Genomic DNA, 20,299 nt, shown 5'->3' with positions numbered 1-20,299 from the left:
CGCCCGGTATATTAAGTAATTGACCGAGATAAAAGCGTCATAATATTGTATATGTATACCTAAATAAGTCACTTAAGTAAAGCCACTGTAACAACAGCCTTTGTTACCGATCGGTCTCTGAGGGCCATACCGCGAATAGCAAAGTTCGCAAATTATGGGCATCTTTCTTTGTTAGTTCAATTACGGCGTAATTGGAGTGACAGAGAAAGATTTGCGAACTTCGGTGTTCGCGCTGGTACTAAACTTCTGGATTTCCCATAACTGAATAATTGAATTCGCAAACATATGAGTTTCTTTAAATAACTTATATTCAAAATATTTAGAGCGTTTAATCTAACCACATATTGACGACCGATCTGGACTAGTGGGTAGTGACCCTGCCTATGAAGCCGATGGTCCCGGGTTCGAATCCTGGTAAGAGCATTTATTTGTATGATGATACAGACATTTGTACCTGAGTCCTGGTTGTTTTCTATGTGTTTAAGTATTTATATATTATATATATCGTTGTCTGAGTACCCACAACACAAGCCTTCTTGAGCTTACCGTGGGGCTTAGTCAATTTTTGTAAAAATGTCCTATAATCTTTTTTTTTTATATTTCATTAAAAACAATTACTATAGCGTTTAATTGTGAATGTACATCGTACTTGACCATATGTGGCCCGGAGCAAATTCCTCCCTCAGATTCCAAACTTCGCTTACTATAAATCCAGATTTTGGATAAACACATAACACAGTAAATAGTAGGTAAATCAATAAGAAACTATCTGCAACTGATATTCATGAAAAATCTCCATATCACTAACACCTTATAAAACAAAGTCCCCTGCCGCGTCTGTCTGTGTATTCGCAAAAAACTCAAAAACTACTGAACGGATTTTCATGCGGTTCTTACCTATCAATAGAGTGATTCTTGAGGAAGGTTTAGGTGTATAATTTGTTCAGGCTTTGTGTAACCCGTGCGAAGCCGGGGCGGGTCGCTAGTGTTACTATAAAGATATTTATGTTTTTATCATGTGTGTGACAAGTGTAGGTAGCAGCAAGTGAAGATTGCTCGTGGCATAGAAATAGCATGGAGTCATAATATATATCACTCGCACAAGAGGTAAATGTAAATAAATTAAAAGCGGAAAAATTCACTGTACCGGGTGGAACTTGATCACTGGATTGCTAGCCCAGTGCTCTCCCATCTGTGCGACCAAGAGCTTACCCAACACAGCAATTATTTCAAGTATTCCAACCCATAGTCTAATAAAACATGGTCTTCTCTTCCCAGAGTGACACAAGTCTACGTCACAACAACATGGCCGCTATATATAGCGCTATAGCATATTATCATATAGCGCTGTCGCATGATGACGTAGGCTTGTGTCAATGTCAGTCAGGTGACCTAGAAAAGACGGGAAGAGAGTACCAGGCGGAGTATATTATTATACCATGATTCCAACCCTATATGAGCCTTAGGGAGGCCCTAGCGACATCTACCGTAAGAGACACTTTACGGGCGGGGTATATTGATGAAGAAGGGATACAGATGTAGTGCATAATTATTTTCCATCGTATTTTCACGGAAACGTACGAACGAGTCTTGCTATTTCAGTCAGTCTCGCTATAAAAAGTACTGAGGTTGACTGAAGTAGCATGACAATTACGAACGTTTCCGAGATAATACAATGGAAAAGAATTATGCACTACATCTGTAACATTGATACGTGTCAGAAAAACATCACATGAAACGTTTTCCGTAGCACAGAATAAATAATAGTACTAGGTACAGAAGACTCACTCTCTAACAAAACGCGTCTGTCACGATCAGCACATATATGGCCGCTAGGTGGCGACAGCGCCACGCGCGGCTTATGGCAAACCCCAAAATTGGGGTCGAACGGATGTACTTTTAGCTACCTGTAGCAAAGCGACGAAATCGCGGAGTGAGCCACGCCTGTCCGTAGTAAGAAATGTATTGAAAAGTCCATCTATTCATATTCCATCGCTGGTTGACTTAGGTACTGTTCATAACAATGTCTGTACGTATATACTGTGTTGATATTACGATATGTGTGCTTAAAGTACACAGACTAAAACTACCACGTAGGCCACGTCTACGCCTCGGCTAGTCTGTGGCCATGAGTAAGCCCATTCATAATAAAAAAAAAAAAAAAAAAACTACTAACTAGGCTGGTTCAGTAGAAATAGGGGTTTCTGGTCACTATCTGGGGGATATTGTTATAGTGTACACTCATGTGTACTCAGTAGGTACACATGTTAGTGTACAGTGTACACAAAGTACACATTGAGGATATTGGACGACCGCTTCTTCATACAAACCTAGTCCCCGTTTTCTTCTCTGGTTACCCAGATCAGGTCACCAGGTCAGGTCAGGTGGTGGTCAGGTCTGGTTCTCTGGTTTCTCTGGTTCTCAGGGTTTCTGGTGGTGGTGGTGGTCTGTCTGGTAGGTTTGTAGGTGTAGGTTTGTTAGTAATACGATAATTGAAAATATTTTTACACAATTTGATGTATTTTAATCAAAGCTATGCCCGACTGTTTGATTTTTAGGGTTCCGTACCCAAAGGGTAAAACGGGCCCCTATTACTAAGACTTCGCTGTCCGTCCGTCCGTCCGTCCGTCTGTCTGTCTGTCACCAGGCTGTATCTCACGAACCGTGATAGCTAGACAGTTGAAATTTTCACAGATGATGTATTTCTGTTGCCGCTATAGCAACAAATACTAAAAACAGAATAAAATAAAGATTTAAATGGGGCTCCCATACAACAAACGTGATTTTTGACCAAAGTTAAGCAACGTCGGGAGGGGTCAGTACTTGGATGGGTGACCGTTTTCTTTTTGCTTTTTTTTGTTTTTTTTTTTTGCATTATGGTACGGAACCCTTCGTGCGCGAGTCCGACTCGCACTTGCCCGGTTTTTTAATTAATAAGAGCTAAGAGCGAAAAGCCGGTTTCATACCAGTTTTTACAAGCTCCTATCTCTTATAATAGAGTGTAAGTTGAAAAAAATCAAACCCGACCGTTTGATAGCTATAATTAAAATACATCAAATTGTTTAAAAATATTTTCCATTATGTCAGTATCCAGAGAGGAAAATGAGGACTACGTTTGTATGGAGAATAGGTCGTCCCCTCTGAACAATGTCATATTGTAGCTAGTGTTTCCAGATAGAAAAGTGCTTTTATCGGGAAGAAATATAAATTTTTCGGGATTTTGGGACTAAAGTCGGGAAAAAAATACATTCAAATTAAAGTAATTGAATTAAAAACAACGATATTTTACATTATCGGCTCGATCGACGTGGGTCGCTCGCTCGCTCGAGGACAGTTCGGAGCTTGAAATTATTGTTTTATAACGTGAAGCTGTTTTTCGGGACAATTTTCACTTTGTCTAGAATCAGGAACACATGCTAAAAATCGGGAGAATCCCGCCAAATCCCGACCATCTGGCAACCCTAATTGTAGCTTGGTCTATGTGTTCTGTAGGTAATTGGCAGCTTAGCCACGATAAATTCGGTTATTGTATGGATGCGATTTGTGTTTTCCGTTGGGCTAAATAATAGGACGCGATCTATGATCAGTGGACGCTGAGTTTCATGGCGGTTTATCTGCAAAACGATCGATATGGTGTCGCACGTATTTTAAATTACCAATTTTCCCAATACCAATTTTACCAATTTTTATTTTTGAAATATTTTACATTTAATATTTTAAAGTCATAGTCAATCCATAAACCCTGTGATTGGTAATGATTATGAAAATCATGTATTCGAATTTAAACTGCTTAGAGTCATACTAACTTAAGCTAATAAAACGGTTTAACTCACGTATTTGAGCCACTCGCGTAACATATAGCTCTTCGAAATATTTATATTGTAATGTAATATCATGTAATAAAAAAATTTGGTACTTAATCAATATTATAACATTCCACCAAATATCTATTATATATTATGTTTAATAGTACACATTTAATAAACTTTAACTATGAATACCAAATATCGACCACTGCTTTAATACCCCCCTAGCTCACGGTTATAAGCCAGACAAATTTCCGAACGTTGTATCAGGTTTGTAGTTCGTAATTGAATTGTATGTGAACCACACGTATCGAATTATATTATATTCACTTTAAATGAATTAACAGTGAGGAATATAACTGAGGTCAGTCGGTCAATCTGTAATGTAAGTGCATTTGGTATCTTTATTGGGAGTTTTTATGCTAAGACGGTACACGGTAGTAAAAAAAAACCGGGCAAGTGCGAGTCGGACTCGCGCACGTAGGATTCCGTACCATAATGCAAAAAAGGCAAAAAAACAAAAAACGGTCACCCATCCAAGTACTGACCCAGCCCGACGTTGCTTTAACTTCGGTCAAAAATCACGTTTGTTGTATGGGAGCCCCACTTAAATCTTTATTTTATTCTGTTTTTAGTATTTGTTGTTATAGCGGCAACAGAAATACATCATCTGTGAAAATTTCAACTGTCTAGCTATCACGGTTCGTGAGATACAGCCTGGTGACAGACGGGCGGACGGACGGACGGACGGACAGCAGAGTCTTAGTAATAGGCTCCCCTTTGGGTACGGAACCCTAAAAAGCCGGGCAAGTGGAGTCGGACTCGCCCACCGAGGCTTCCGTAGTTTTTAGTATTTTTGTTATAGCGGCAACAGAAATACAGAAATATCACGGTTCATGAGATACGGCCTGATGACAGACAGAGGGACAGACGGACAGCGAAGTCCTTAGTAATAGCCCCCGTTCTTACCCTTTGGGTAGCTACGGAACCCTAAAAAGAGGATGTGAACCGACGCGCCGGGTATGGATAAAAACAATAGAACATTAGATTAATTTTTATTTTCATATTAACTCACATTATAGACCACCCGTGGTCAGCCGCGACCTCGACCAGTGAAACCTGTGTCGAAACGTCGGTAAATAAAGGTAATTGAATATAATTCGCGTTAGACCCGTCTATAATGTGAGTTAATATGTATTAGATTAATTACTACGAGTCTGAGAATTTGGTTTTTGCTTTATAACCTGCCAACGTAGATCTGATTAAGCAGATAGTCAGACTTTGAATAAAAAGTTGTTCGGTATTTTGAAGTAGTTTTACTGTGTTGTAACATTTAGGTAAGCACCTAAAATTAAACTCAAGATCAAGTAAAGTGGAAGATGATAAATCTTAAACTCTTATTTTAGGTAGTTTATATTTAATTTTATTGTACGAGTATTTTGCTTATGTACAATTGCTTTGAATAAATTATTTTCAATTTGAATTTAGAACTAATTTTTATGAATTTATCTGGCTCGCACTTGTCCTGTTTTACCTTTATATAATGGTCCAGAATGTGTTTACCGATGAACATAGATACAAACTGCCTGCTCTAATAGGTACCTACCTATATATTTGTGTAAAATATTGTGGCACATTTTTATAAAATTACTGTATTACTTTTTACGCACATCTAAACATAAATACAGCCATGACTATTTCTATACAACAAACTCTTTGTAATACGAACCGCGAAAAAAATAATATATTTATGAAATAAAGCATTTTGTATTTGTATTTGTATACGAACCATTTATAAAGAAAACTTGGATTTCGGTAAGTAGATTATAAAAGTGAATTTTCTAATCCTATCTTAATATGATTTAGAGTTATTGTGCTTATAACATTTTAGCAAGATTAGATTTTTTCTAAGTATGTCTTTGATTTTAAAGTTTTTAACTTTAACGACGTTTCAAATAGAAGAACTTTATGATTACATTTGTTATTTTTAACATTGAAAATGTTTATCAGATCGTTTTCGTGGGAGAATGTAATTCGGCTATATATTATTTCCAATTGTAAGTAGGTATGTATGCCGCTCACGAATCGGCCTCCACAGTTACCCTGTCTAAACAGAAATGCATAATTTAAGTTAAATTATGTTTTACTCTTTCTTACAAATACAAAAGTCAAACTGACAGTTAAGGACAAACGATTATTAGCTAATTGAGGTTTGTAGCGCGTTTATGAATAAAGGGGTAAGTAAGTACCAGAGCTCGGATAGGGTGAGCTATTTGCCTTATAATTTGACATGTCTTATGTCATATATAAGGCAAATAGCTCACCCTATCCGAGCTCTGTAGCTCTACTATGAGTTCCGTGAATGACAGTGAGAAGTGAAGATAGTGAGAAAGTTAAGGAAAATGTATGGAGTAATTGTACAGTGCCTCTACCGGTCACGTAAAGAACTAAAAATTTCAATTTGTACCATGAGTTACAAACGTTTTTACGCGAGTTTTCCATACTTGCCTAACTTCACACCTAAAACGCTCTCTTTCTAATTATATAATGAAAACTGAGCCAGAATTATTCTGCGTAAATACTTTACGCGAGTAAACGTGACAGATGTTATGGAAAAATACGTGCGTTTCCAACGTGACATTTCTGTCAACTTGTAAACACAACAAATACGCAGATTTTTCACGAATATTAATGCAATTTTCAACGTAATATGTATAAATTTATAACAGTATGTGAACTTCAAGCAAAACTTTAAGGGATAAATCAATTAATAGTTCGATAAAAGGCTGATTTAGTACAAAGGTAATGAGTTATACTTGACATCATATTTTCCTATTTCTACTGCTACATTTGCGAAAATCACATTGCTTACGAGCAGTTTTTGGTTTTAAGCTGATTGAAAACAACATTTCCATGAAAACCCGGATTGCATCATGTATGCATGTAGAAGTTACATATGTATTAAGAATTAAGGCTCAATACAGGGAGCGGTACATAGACATGTTGCTGTTTTTGTTGCTGGGTGCACATAACACATAGTAAGAATAAGACATACCGCAAGACCTATACTGGAGTCAGTTATGTAAGGCTGCCATACATGACCCAAAAATTTTTTATTAAGCTATGAGCTTCATCACATCTGATATTTGAGTAATTCTAAGCATTTCTAGCCTGAAGTGGGGGGGAGGGTGGGGTACAAAGACGGCCGCCATCCGTCATCTTTAAAAAAAATCTACTCTGATCCTGGTGGGTACTAGGGCAAGTTTGGTATCATTTTCGTATAAACCAAAGACGTAGAATTCATTGCTGATATTTGTTTTTTCAATTTCATAGTAATTTTACAAGAAAAACGTAAAAAGGTGAAAAATTTGGTTGGAGATTTTTGCTACGCGGAGCCGAAACTACAAAAGATAGAAAGTTGAAATTTGCACACTAGATTACATTTATAAAGTGTACAAGAGATAAGAAGCGATTTTGAGAAATTCAACCCCTAAGGGGGTTAAAAAGGGGATGAAAGTTTGTATGGGGTTCAAGTTTTATTTTAAGCTAGGAATTTGAAACTTCGTAAAACGATATATTATTAAAATACAAGAAAACTAATTTCAGCGTTTTTGAAAATTCATCCCCTAAGGTGGTGAAAAAGGAGTTGAAAGTTTGTATGGATATCAAAAAAATTTTCGAACGCGGGACTTGAATCTTTGTATTTGGGGATATTATTAAAAGACAGGAAAAGTAATTTCAGCGTTTTGTAAAATTCATCCCCTAACAGGGTTAAAAAGGGGTTGAAAGTTTGAATCCATTACAAATCCGAGTAGACACACATTTCTTATTGCCTCCCAGGCTTGAAATGCTTAGAATTACTCAAGGAACATATGTGATGAAGCTCATAGCTTAATAAAAAAATTTTGGGTCAACTTTATAACTGCTTCCGCTACTATTATAATATTTACACAAGAATTGCTACGTATTTTATTATAGTTGAATCATCGAGAGCGTGGAATTGCATATGTAGTAGTATTGTTTGTTTACAGGCATTCTATATTTGAATTTTCTATTTTCTTGTACTATCAGCATACAAAGAGGTTGTTATATATATCGAAGAACTAAAAACAAAAATAATGTCAGTGTGAAATTGTCAATATTATTTACGTTGTGCGTATATTTTTAACTCTGATTTGATTGTATTCTCAATTAATTATTGTGTCCGCCCGTACGACTACGAATAATTTTTATATTTTAAAAAAATATGGCTGTAAGTAATTTTGGTCCTATTGAGAGTCAAAGTAAGCAAATAATTTTCAACTGTTATAAATATTTTGAACTTGAACTGACGAAAAATTTAAACTTGCCTTACACCGCTGCCCAGTTAGTTGAAAAAGCTACAGGTGTTTGTCTCTCTATCATTTTATTAAGTTAAGAGAAAATTATTCTCCTTTTGTTGCAAACGGTACAACCACTACAAATGCAATTCCATCTTCTCGATAATTCAACTATAAGCATTATTATCTTAAATAAAATAAAACATACAAATGTTCTGTGGGTTTATTTATTTTTCTTTACTAAGTAAGTATTATTTTATTTTCCGTTGTTCAAATTATTGTGTTTGGTACCTAGGTAATCGTTTTTCATGTCAACTTGGTAACAGGAAATATAAAACTTTCTTCAAAAACTTTTGCTGGTGGTTCTGAATCTGAAAATTTAAATAAGATTTAAACACATTTATTGCCAAAAACCCGCTGCGTGGGTTCATTTTGTATTGGAAATGGGGCGCTTGGCACTGAAATATACTCGAGATCATATAGGTACTATAAAATTAAGATCGCTATTAAGGTCATACGTAGGGTCTGTGCGGAAAGAGAAGAGTCGTAGGTATAATGTATGGGCTCCCCTAAATTTCACGACTTTTCTCTTTCCGGACACTCTATTAGATAATGTTACTTAGCAGTAGGAGACGGCCGCTGTCATGATGCGGACTGAAGCGGACCATTATAATACATACCTATTTTAATATTTCTTCTCATGTGTGTACTATTTTCATCATAGGTAATAAATATGTAGCCAAATGTAGCCTGTATAATCGCGCCGTATACTTTGCTTCCTATTTTTAACACGCAATGTCATAATTTTAACTCGATTATTAATGATGTTTACGTAATTATCATATTTTGCAATTTTTGTCTTAAATACAATTATATTTTAATTTATACATTGTTTACTAACATTGATGTTTATTATTTTCGTAACTATGGCAACGTCAAATCTTTAAAAAATTGTAGAATGAAGGTTGAGTCAGTAACAAAGTGACAAAACTGGTCTTAGAGCATTTAATAACTGGAGTGGCCATTGAGTGCTTACTGTTAGGATTTAGGATTAGGGTTCCAAGCAGGAAAGAAAAGCTTGTTTTAACACCATATTGGTAATGTTTATTAATCTCAAGCAAGATTACATAGTAATGGCATCTCATACGAGAAGAAAGAACACCTACATTTGTTTTATATTGACAACCGAATAAATCAAATATCATAGTCGTAGTAGTCTCGTAGGTATACTCTTTATTTTTTTCCTGACATTATTACTTACCCCTCTGCCGAAAAACTTGCACAATTGTGCAAACTTTTGTATGGACTGACATGGCTATTTGTACGTTACGTACAAATCATGTAGAAATAGCAATACATTTGACGTCCCCTCCCCCGCAAAAATCGGCAGACTGTTTTGTAAAGAAAATGACAGCGATGACATCTCGCTTCTAAATGCTCTTAGTGGATGGTAGAGGTAAGGAATACAATCTCCATGTAATTAATAATGAAAAAGTGTCCGTCAAAAACCTTAAGAGGGAAGTATACTACGTAATCGTCCATACAAAAAGAGAAAACGTTTTTCCACTTGTAAATACGAGTATCTTCCATTCCCCATGATTTTTAGTACGGTATTGATACAATGAAAAACTAGGTTTATGGGTTTTCTTTTTTTGGCTACTCTGGAGAGATTTAGAAAAATTATAATAGCTGACAGCGTGCCCAGTTTTTGCAAATATTCTCCCATAAAGGAGTTTTCTCATAAAGTCATAAAGGATTCTCCTTACCTCTACCCTCCATATTCACGGCTACCATCAGTATATGTAACATTACTTTCTGTGCATCTCATTTGCACTAATATGCGAGAGCGAGATGCATAGATAGTAAATTACGTAGACGTGAGAATGTGTCAATTTTGTTATTTAGTTCTTTAGGTGAATCCTAGAGGCGCTGTATAAAACTCCGATATAACTCTTGCTCTGTTTTTTAGTATACTTAGTAAGGGACAGCATCGTTTGGAGTGGAGTGAAGTTAGGTACATAAGACCGTAAAGAAACGTAAAACGTGACTCACGGCACGTTTATTCACCGAGTGTAAGTGAAAAATACTCTGCCAACTGATGGTAGAGGCACTGGTAAGTACCCAGGGCTCGGGACCGGTATTGAAATATGTACTTACCTATTAATATTGTTCCAAAACCGTTATATAATTTCGTTCATTAAAAAACCGGTTAATTGATGGAACGCGAACTAACAAATTACGTTCTCTCTTCTAACCGGTAAGAAGAGGGAACGTTACGGAACTTTACGGTTCGCAGGGAACGATTTAATACCGGATACTCTTGGCTTTCGGAGACTCTCGGTTAAAATCGTTGTCATACGTGAAAGAGATAGCAATATTTGCTCATTCTATCTCGCTTCAATATTTTCAATTTAACCGGTTAATTTCGTTCCCCAAGAACGAAACGAAACAAACGAAAGTAAACCGTTATCTCAAAAGAACAGTTCTTTAACCGGTAACTTTTCGTTCCCGGGCGAATGAACGAAACCGGTTTGACTAATGAGAACGGTTTCCGAGCCCTGTAAGTACCTAAGTGTTTCCCTGTTTAAGTACCTAAATATGTAACTATTATTAGGCACCTTAATAACACATTAGCTAAACATCTCCAAAAGACTTCTAGCAATAATACCTACCTACGGTTCTTCCGCCATCATTATTTACGCCACGATCATTATTCATGTCATTAAATCCCCAAATTAGTAGTTACAAAATGCCATGAACGGTGTAACTGGATTACCGCGCTACCTTCATTATTGTGTAACAAAGACGTATTTCAGAGCGGTATAATTTTACAAAATTAATTGCAATTTTAATGAGTTCAGGTTCAGAAGGTCTATCGCGAACCACGTTCGTAGTGTTGCCTCTCTGTCGCACTTGTAAATTTGTTCGTAAGTGTGACAGGAAGGTAACTCTTCGATCGTGGTTCGCGGTAAGACCTCGGCCCCGAATTGAAATCGGGACCATTCTCTGAGGACGATGTAAATGTTGTACATTCGCCTGAAATAATAAGTTACTCTTCGAAGGCCGCAAAAATATGTGACACGCTCTTATGGGCCCGATTCGGATTATGAAATGGACATCTATTAGACATCTTTTAGACATCACCAAGATACGATAACGATATGTTTAAGATCTAACCTGTCAAATTTGACATTTGCGCGATTCTGGAGATACTCTTGAACGATTTCCACAGGATATGACAGAGATCTAATTCACATCTAATAGATATCTTACTCTATCTAACGTAAAAGTGACATTGGTTGCCCGAATTGCGCTTCAAAAGAGAACTAGTTGATACTTATCTAAACTATAACGTATCTAGAATGGATTTAGTACGTGCCGTCTCTTGTGAATATCTTGAAGTTCGAAAACGGCAGTATGGCTTTGCAAACAAGATCGTTTCAGATATTCTTGCGGCGTTCGTTGTTGAACAGTCTGTCTGATCGTCTCGGCTGTCTGTCATGAATGTCTGTCCTCTGGATGTCATGTCTAATATTGAATTTAAATGTCCGTAGTTCCAAATATCGTCGGGTGACAAGCAAAAGTCACTAACTAATACCATTGAAATTATTGGACAATAAACCGTGTTACAAGTGCATTGTTACTTAAATTTTTTGATAGTACTTAGTGACTTTTGCTTGTCATCCGACGATATGTATGTCAGTCAGCAAGTCAGTCAGTCGGTCTATGTCAGGCCGCCACGGGGGTCGGAAGCCACGACACAGTTACGTAACATATTATTGCAGGTGACAGTACTGATATATGAGTGATTAATTATGGACAGTCTTGCAATTAAGCAGTGAATGGGTAATAGGTATGGGTTCAGTAATGGACAAACCATTTTAATGATTAATGATTCATTGTTACCTGTGGTAGAGGTGTCTTCCTAAGCCTGTGCATCCATGCAGCTAGCAGACACCCTAAAATTTATCTTTTTAATTTCAGCCTCTGTATCCGTCAGGTGTAAATAATATGACGTCAAAAATTGTATTCAAGATAAATGGAAAACAATATCAAGGTAAGTTTCCTTTCAGCATAGTACAAGGTACAATCGGCACATTTTGTAATACATAAGTAATTATAAAAGCTAAAACTGGATATAGGTACAGTCGCCATCATATACGGCCAAGGTGCTCACAAATATCTGAGTACGCCTCTATTGTCAAGGTGTTAGAGTGCTTGTTCAGATATTGTGAACACCTTGGCCTCTCCGATATATCTGATGGCGACTGTACATAAACTACATATAGTAGGTATACCTGCTTGTCTTGTCGTTGTCAGTGTGAATGTGTAAATTGCTTTTAAAATAACACGAACCCGCCGCAAAAAAGCCGCTCCCCTACATACTCGAAAAGACAAAGAGATCCAGGTTTCCAAGATTTGTCTTTGACTTGTGTCATTTTCTATGTATTTGTGTCGTCATTACATATTGTAGATATGCAGCGAGTGAGAAGTGCGAATGTGTGCACGTTTCCCCTCGCAAAAAAGGGCAGAAAAATTTGTACGGTACGGTAAGATATCGCTCCTCCTCCTATCCCTTCCGACATGTCGGAAGCCGGTGTTCCTCGAAGGCTGGCGGCAAAATCGTTGAGCGCCCGCGGTAAACTCACTGCGCGCTCGCCTCTCTTTTAACCTCTCCCACAAATCCCTAGTATGCCAGACCTCAAAAGGATGTCGCCGTCGTTATACTAAAGCTTCTACGAACTAAAACAGCTGTACCTAATTGAATACTTGATCGAATGGCTATTTGTCTGGAGCGTACGTTGTCAGTTAACTCAAATGCACTCCTCTAATTGGCAACGGTGCTTTTCTGTTAGCGATATATTGGATTCCACTATTCAATTGACTTTTCACTTTGTTCACGTAAATTGATTTGCTCGATGAAGTAAGACACTGTTTGAACGTGAAATGTCTTTTAAATTTGTCAATCTAGTGTTTCGTTTTTCTTTTCGGCCCTGGCCCTATGTGGGTTTGTGTTTTCGTTGAGAAGTTTCTTTTAATACGCTAACTTCAACTCAACAACTTAAATTTATAACCTGGTGTTACGAGTATTAATTATTAATCAAAATACATCTCCGAGAAAGTAATTGTCATATAACCCATACATAAAAATTTTTGCCATATAGCCCATACATACTTAACAAAGGTGAGGATTAAAGCATGTAAATAAACATATTTATCCACATTTTCAGCAAACGGCAAATTCGGTCCAGACATGTCTTTGAACGAGTACATCCGTACAATAGCAGACCTACGCGGCACGAAGGCGATGTGTCATGAGGGTGGCTGCGGTGCTTGTATAGTCTCCGTACGCGCCGCCACACCGCCCACTGATGAGATGAAGACATTTGCCGTCAACTCCGTAAGTATAATAAAACGAAGGCGATCTGTCATGACTCATGAGGGTGACTGCGGTGCTTGTATAGTCTCCGTACGCACCGCCACACCGCCCACTGATGAGATGACGACATTTGCCGTCAACTCCGTAAGTATAATAAAACGAAGGCGATGTGTCATGACTCATGAGGGTGACTGCGGTGCTTGTATAGTTTCCGTACGCGCCGCCACACCGCCCACTGATGAGATGAAGACATTTGCTGTCAACTCCGTAAGTAAAACGAAGGCGATCTGTCATGACTCATGAGGGTGGCTGCGGTGCTTGTATAGTCTCCGTACGCGCCGCCACACCGCCCACTGATGAGATGAAGACATTTGCCGTCAACTCCGTGAGTACATCACTTTCCCCTCCACTGGGATAAAACTACAAATTGATCTCGAGAGTCAGTGAGGAAATTTCTCTTAATGTTTTTCTGCATTCAACAGCAAAATGTTTGTAAGGTTTCACACACGTAATCCTATTGTTGTCAGCTCGATCTTATCGGATCAGGAAAACCCAAAAGAAATCTTCAATTCAAATACAAATCGTTTATTTACCAAATATTTTTTACAATTTTTTATGACACATGTGATGTGGGTGTTTGAATACAGTTCTCTTGTATAAACTAACAATCTTGTTCGTGTAAATTTTTACCTGCTTATAATAGCTGTATAGATTTGAAACTTTACAAATATTATTAAGTATTTTATTAGTATTTTTTTTTTTTTTTTTAATAGCCTAGTTTGTGTCCCACTGCTGGGCAAAGGCCATTAGTATATTATTATTTGTAAATCCGTTTTGGATTTCACGGGCCTATAAATCCCGGTCTTTTGATAGGCTTACGTGGGGATATAGATCCAACACGTAGATGCCCTTTGGAGAGCTTTAATGTCATACATTAATGTTCATTGGACATTTACTTTTACAGTGTCTCGTTTCCATCCTCTCCTGCCATGGCTGGGAGATCACGACAGTGGAAGGGGTTGGCAACCGGAACAAAGGTTACCACGACATTCAGACCAGACTGGCCAAGTTCAACGGGACGCAGTGCGGGTACTGCACTCCTGGCTGGATAATGAACATGTACAGGTAAAGAATTAGGCGAGGGACATACTTATCCCACGTACGCAACTTATATGCTTGTACGCTTAGAAACATACTTGTCATACGCAACGCAACGCATGACAAGTATGATTCTAAGCACACAACTTTCAGGGTTCAGATGTCATAATGCATTTCATAACGTTGCGTACGTGGGATAAGTGTGTCCCTTTACTGCAATTTGCTGACCTAATTGATGAACAAGGTCGTGATGCTTGTCTTCCTACTCGTATGTTATATGGGAAAAGACAAATGATAGATAGAGTCAAACGATTATCAATAGCTTGCGAGACTGCATCCTGCCTGGATACTTTATCCTATAAATTATCAAGTTACATAGAATTAACAATAGATCTAAAATAATAACCTTCTAGTATTTTGTCAAGGTCAAAACACTAGAGCAATTGGTGACATTAGAAATATCTCAGATCGGTAAAGAAAATCTAGAGTGGATACCTGATGGATGACTGGATGTAAATGTGTGACAAGGTAGCTTCGACTTGACTGAAATGTTTACATTATATGTAGGTATCTTTTGCAAATAAATAACTTATGACAATGACTATATCAATCACTGTAGTAAATTACACTGTAGTATACTTTTACAATTACTTATATACACATATTCAATGTAAATATTGAATGTAGATTGTAGGTATACTAATACACCGCTCTCTAATTTAGTAATACACCTATTAACTAGAACTAGACATTAACTCAGGTTTATATTTTTTGTCGCAGCCTCCATACAGCAAAGAAAAGCAAACTAACTACAACAGAAATTGAGAATTCATTTGCAGGCAATATCTGCAGATGCACAGGCTACAGACCAATCGCAGATGCATTCAAAACCTTCGCCACAGATGCTGACAAAGATCTCGTCAAAAAACTGACAGATCTTGAAGATTTAGGAATGTTTAAACCTTGTGGAGTATCTTGCAACAAAAAATGTCCACACAAGAACAGAGATAATGACAAACTTGATAATATTAATTTTGAAGAAGTTAAACTTGATAAACTTAATTTTGAAGAATTTAAAGGAAAATCAGATGATGATTGGTGTATTGTAGAAAAATCAAGCAAGGAATTAATAACTTTGGAGTATGGTGCACAGAAATGGTACAAAGCTTTTACACTTAAGCATGTGTTTGAAATTATGGGAATGTGTAAGGAATACAAATTGATTGCTGGGAATACGGGACAAGGTAATATTTATTTATTTACAAGAGCAAGGCAAAGATTCCAAAATTGATTCAAAACACAAAAAGTGGAATCTTCAAAGTTGCGAGGATTTCCAGGCACGAAGGTTAAACCAACTTTGCTGACGAGTGAAACACTATTTTTTCACCACACTAATGCGGGGAAAATACTAACTGTAAAACTTTAATCAAATCAAATCCAAATGAACGATATTAAACTTTATAATTAAAAAGTCAATTTACCTACGCGAAGGAACAACTCAAAACTTTCACTTAGATACTTACTTTGCCACTCTTGTGGATAAAATGCAAGTTTCTCATCAGTTTTTGAAGAATAAAGACCTGTCAGTGTAGTTAATATACATTTTGCAGAATATTATATAAACGAAATAGTTCTTTGCAAATGCCTGTGTAATTTCAGGTGTCTACCACGTAGAAAAATACCCTCCAAATGTGATAGACATATTTAACGTGGCTGAAATAAAAGGATACATTATGGATGTAAACCTAGTCATGGGAGCTGGCATGACACTGACAGACATGATGGAGCTTTTCTTACAGTTGTCAGCGCAAAATGAAGACTTCGCTTACCTTAAGCAGTTTCATGAGCACATGGACTTAGTTGCCCATATTCCAGTGAGAAATGTAAGCATTAGTTTATTAAGAGCGGTACTAAAAAGAACGAGTGTGAATTCCTCCGGCTTTGTAAGCAAGATCAATACCGACTAGGCTAGGAAGCCGTCATCAAAATCGGAATCAGGTTATTTTAATTGTAATGCCGCTCCGAGATCATGAACAAATAAATATTTTTCTCTCAAATTTTATATAATTGTCTGACGGCCTGATTCGAACTTTATGGTACCTAGATAGCAAACGTCAGTGTCAAAAGTGACGTTTAGGTTTGAAGATACGTCACTTTTGACACTGACCTGATGCGATCCATGTCGTATTTAGCAAATTTTTCACGTATCTTAAAATTCGAATCAGGCCGTGAAATCAACACGAATCGTGAACCCATTTAAACTCGGAGTAATTAACAACGGAGACGCCATGTCTAAAATTTTCGGTACAAAATAGTCTGCCGTTTTTTGCGGGGGAGGGGCACATCAAATGTATAGGTACGTCATGTCAGATAAACGTCAGTCCATACATATGGTTGACCATTGGCCGCCTATTTTCGACAGAGGGGAATGCCTGTTAATGGCGGCTCCATTGTTAATTACTCCGAGCATTTAAAACATTTCAGATTGGCACAATCGGAGGAAATCTGTATTTAAAATATGTTAACAACGACTTTCAATCAGATTTATTTTTGCTTTTCGAAACCGTTGGAGCTATGGTAACGATAGGTAAGTGTTTTATATTATGCTTTTGTTCCGTTATTTGCTTTTTCGTGAAAAACATTGCAAATTTTCTAGTGAATTTCATTTTTCCTCTTGTTCAGTAACTTCTAAAGAACTAAAAAGAAATATTTTCAGAATTTCTTAACGGAAAATAGCAGCTAGGTACCCATTCAACCGTATTTTATGGAGGAAATTTAAGGTTCCGCGTGTTCAGCCAGCAGAGTTTTTTGAAAAATTGTAGCGCTGTTTTAGATCATAATACGGTTACCATAAATATGAATATCTTGAAGCTTCTCTTTAGCAATTCGGTACATATGTACGAAATATCATTTGATATTTACCATTTACCGGTCGCATTTTGGTGAAGGAAAACATCGTGAGGAAACCGGACTAATCCCAATAAGCCCTAGTTTCTCCTATGGGTTGGAACGTTGGAAGGTCTGATGGGAGTCGCTTTCGTAAAAACTACTGGGCTATAAGCGCGAAAATCGAAGTTCTCAAATTGCGGGGATTTTTCTCTGTCACTCTAATTACGCCTTTGTTGGAGTAAAAGAGAAAGATCCCCCGATTTCTGTTTTCGCGGTAGCCGCTCTGCCTACTCCAATTCTCGGTATTAGTTGCCAAGCGAACCCCAGGCTCCCATGAGCCGTGGCAAAAAAGAGATAACGCGAGAGATGATGATGGCGTTTTCTATCAAACGATTGTAGTTTTGACTACGCTAAGCGCCCAAGCCAGCCAAGGTTACAATCGCTATCGCTTCAACAACGAAACGCTTTGTGTCTCTCTATCACTCTTTTTATTAGTGCGACAGTGACAGTTGCGTTTCGACCGCTACGGGGCGTCAGCGATTGGCATTTTGGCTACGCGGCCTGAACTCACTGCACCTTAAATAGAGTTCTAAGTTTACAAATTGTGATTAACAGCGGAAGGAGAGCGGAAAACGAAGGCTGTAACGTTGCCGGCGTTCCTGAAAACTAACATGAAAAGAAAAATAATACTCAATATTATGCTTCCGCCTTTATCGAAATGCTGTTCGGTTAAAACTTACAAGGTACATTTAAATCTTTATAAAAATTGTTTAATATAAGACGAAAAGTCCTCATTTGTCTGAAACGTGGGTCCATCCCCTTTCCTCTAAAATGTGATTATTTGCAAGTTGACAACCAACCACAACTTATGTTTTGCAATGCTACGCTTGAATAATAAGAAAAATCCTCAAGCCAGGCCTATAGAAAGGTCTCCCGGTTAATTCTAATTTAAATATTTATTTTGACAAATCAAAATTATGTTTGTATTGGCATATTTGATGTCTGAGCGTCTAGAAGATATATGTATTAAATTCTACCTTTTAAAATGCTTATTTAATTAATTTACTTTTTCATTCCTTTAAGATTATGCCCCGCTCACAAAACGCGCACGCCGTTGTAAATGCTGGTTTCCTCTTCAAATTCAAACGCGACACAAACATTATAGAAAAATCCACGTTGATTTTTGGAAGCATATCAGCCAACTTCATTCACGCTGAGAAAACGGAAAGCGCCTTGATTGGCAAAGACCTGTTTACCAATGAGACTGTGCAATTAGCTGTGAAGACTTTATTTGAAGAAATTAGGCCGGAAGAGGCGCCGCCGGAACCCGGGGCGGCTTACCGACGGATGCTGGCTGTTGCTCTTTTCTACAAGGTACTTAAAAATTTGCACAATACATACTAGGTATATACAATTGCCTGCGCTCGGGTTCCAGTTAGAAAAATTGGCCTTAATCCTTGCAACCAAGCGGCTACTTGGCTACCTGCAAGGCGTTCAAACGAGTATCGCCCTAAGGGAATACCGCAAGCGCAGGTGATTGTACTGCTACACAAATCATCATCATCATCATCATCATCATCATAGGCCTTTTCGTCTATATCAGACGATTTATGGTGTAACACCGTTTTTGGTGGCTAAATAGACCGATGCGAGATCGACATGGTCTACCACAGGTCTGACAAGACAACACAAATCATAGGTAGTCAATAAACATCTTTTTCTAAACATCGTGAGGAAACCGGGCTGATTCCCGATAAGGCTTAGTTTACCCACAGGAGTTGAAGGTCAGATGGCAGTCGCTTTCGTAAAATATGTGCCTTCGCCAAATGAGCCGTGGCAAAAATGCCGGGATAACGCGAGGAAGAAGAAGATACGTACCTACTAGGTACTGCTATTAGGTCGTTTTTGTCCGTGTATTCAACATATTTTTCTTAATGATTGTACAGTACCTATGTAGTTCTTTAGCGAGTAAAATTTCTAATTATATTCTTTTTTTTTCTAATTAACAAAGGATTAATCGTCGGGTGACAAGCAAAAGTCACTAAGTACCTACTATCCAAAAATTTAAGTAACAATGCACTTTATTACACTTGTAACACGGTTTATTGTCCAATATTTCAATGGTGTTAGTTAGTGACTTTTGCTTGCCGCCCGTCGTAATATAAGTTTTCAAGTATTCGCAGCTTTCTCATTCTATTTAAGTTGATTCCTTTTTAGACACACTTAAGGTAGGTAAGGTAGGTATATCTTGTTCGAATTTCTAGGCGGTGCTATATTTATGTCCTGACGGAAAACTAGATCCTAGACTCCGGTCTGGCGGTGAAGCGATAAAAAGAAGTACATCTCAGGGCACACAAACCTTTGACACGGACAAAAGTGTCTGGCCTTTAAATCAGCCAATACCAAAATTAGAAGCCTTGGTACAATGTAGTGGTGAAGCTACTTTTGCTAATGACTTGCAGTCGGTGACTGACGAAGTTTATGGTGCATTTGTTTGTGCTGATGCTAAACCTGGCAGTGTTATTAGCGGATTTGATAATACCGAAGCTATGGTAAGTAAAACATATTTATAAGTAAGGTGGGGTAAGACTAACATAGTTTATTTTTCTCGGGATAAGACAAACAGTATGAGGATTCCATACAAGTGATAGTCTTACCCCACCTTACATTATTATGTTTGCATTATGCAGGAACAGTTTATTCTGAATGTCATATCAAAGGAATGAGAAATCTATTTCGAATTTGAAATACCTCCCAATAGTCCCAATCTATAAAATATCAAATAAATAACGAAAGTTTGTCTACTT

General features: G+C 37.5%; 1 protein-coding gene across 1 annotated transcript in view; it reads left to right on the top strand.

Annotated features, from left to right (window-relative positions):
- Nucleotides 1–12,109: 12,109 nt before the first annotated feature.
- The window catches only part of LOC134671615 (uncharacterized), a 61,389-nt gene continuing 53,199 nt past the window's right edge, over nucleotides 12,110–20,299 (top strand). The window contains exons 1-9 of the mRNA XM_063529474.1: nucleotides 12,110–12,182; nucleotides 13,357–13,526; nucleotides 14,470–14,630; nucleotides 15,384–15,847; nucleotides 16,263–16,486; nucleotides 17,088–17,190; nucleotides 18,108–18,235; nucleotides 18,576–18,866; nucleotides 19,757–20,044. Of these exons, the coding sequence (XP_063385544.1) occupies nucleotides 12,137–12,182; nucleotides 13,357–13,526; nucleotides 14,470–14,630; nucleotides 15,384–15,847; nucleotides 16,263–16,486; nucleotides 17,088–17,190; nucleotides 18,108–18,235; nucleotides 18,576–18,866; nucleotides 19,757–20,044 (1,875 nt within the window). The 5' untranslated portion in view covers nucleotides 12,110–12,136. The remainder of the gene's footprint in view (nucleotides 12,183–13,356; nucleotides 13,527–14,469; nucleotides 14,631–15,383; nucleotides 15,848–16,262; nucleotides 16,487–17,087; nucleotides 17,191–18,107; nucleotides 18,236–18,575; nucleotides 18,867–19,756; nucleotides 20,045–20,299) is intronic.

The sequence above is a fragment of the Cydia fagiglandana genome, chromosome 15, assembly GCF_963556715.1.
Source record: "Cydia fagiglandana chromosome 15, ilCydFagi1.1, whole genome shotgun sequence".
Classification (NCBI taxonomy): domain Eukaryota; kingdom Metazoa; phylum Arthropoda; class Insecta; order Lepidoptera; family Tortricidae; genus Cydia; species Cydia fagiglandana.
Note: the sequence above shows the minus strand (reverse complement) of the source record. Positions and strands in the feature narration are given on the sequence as shown.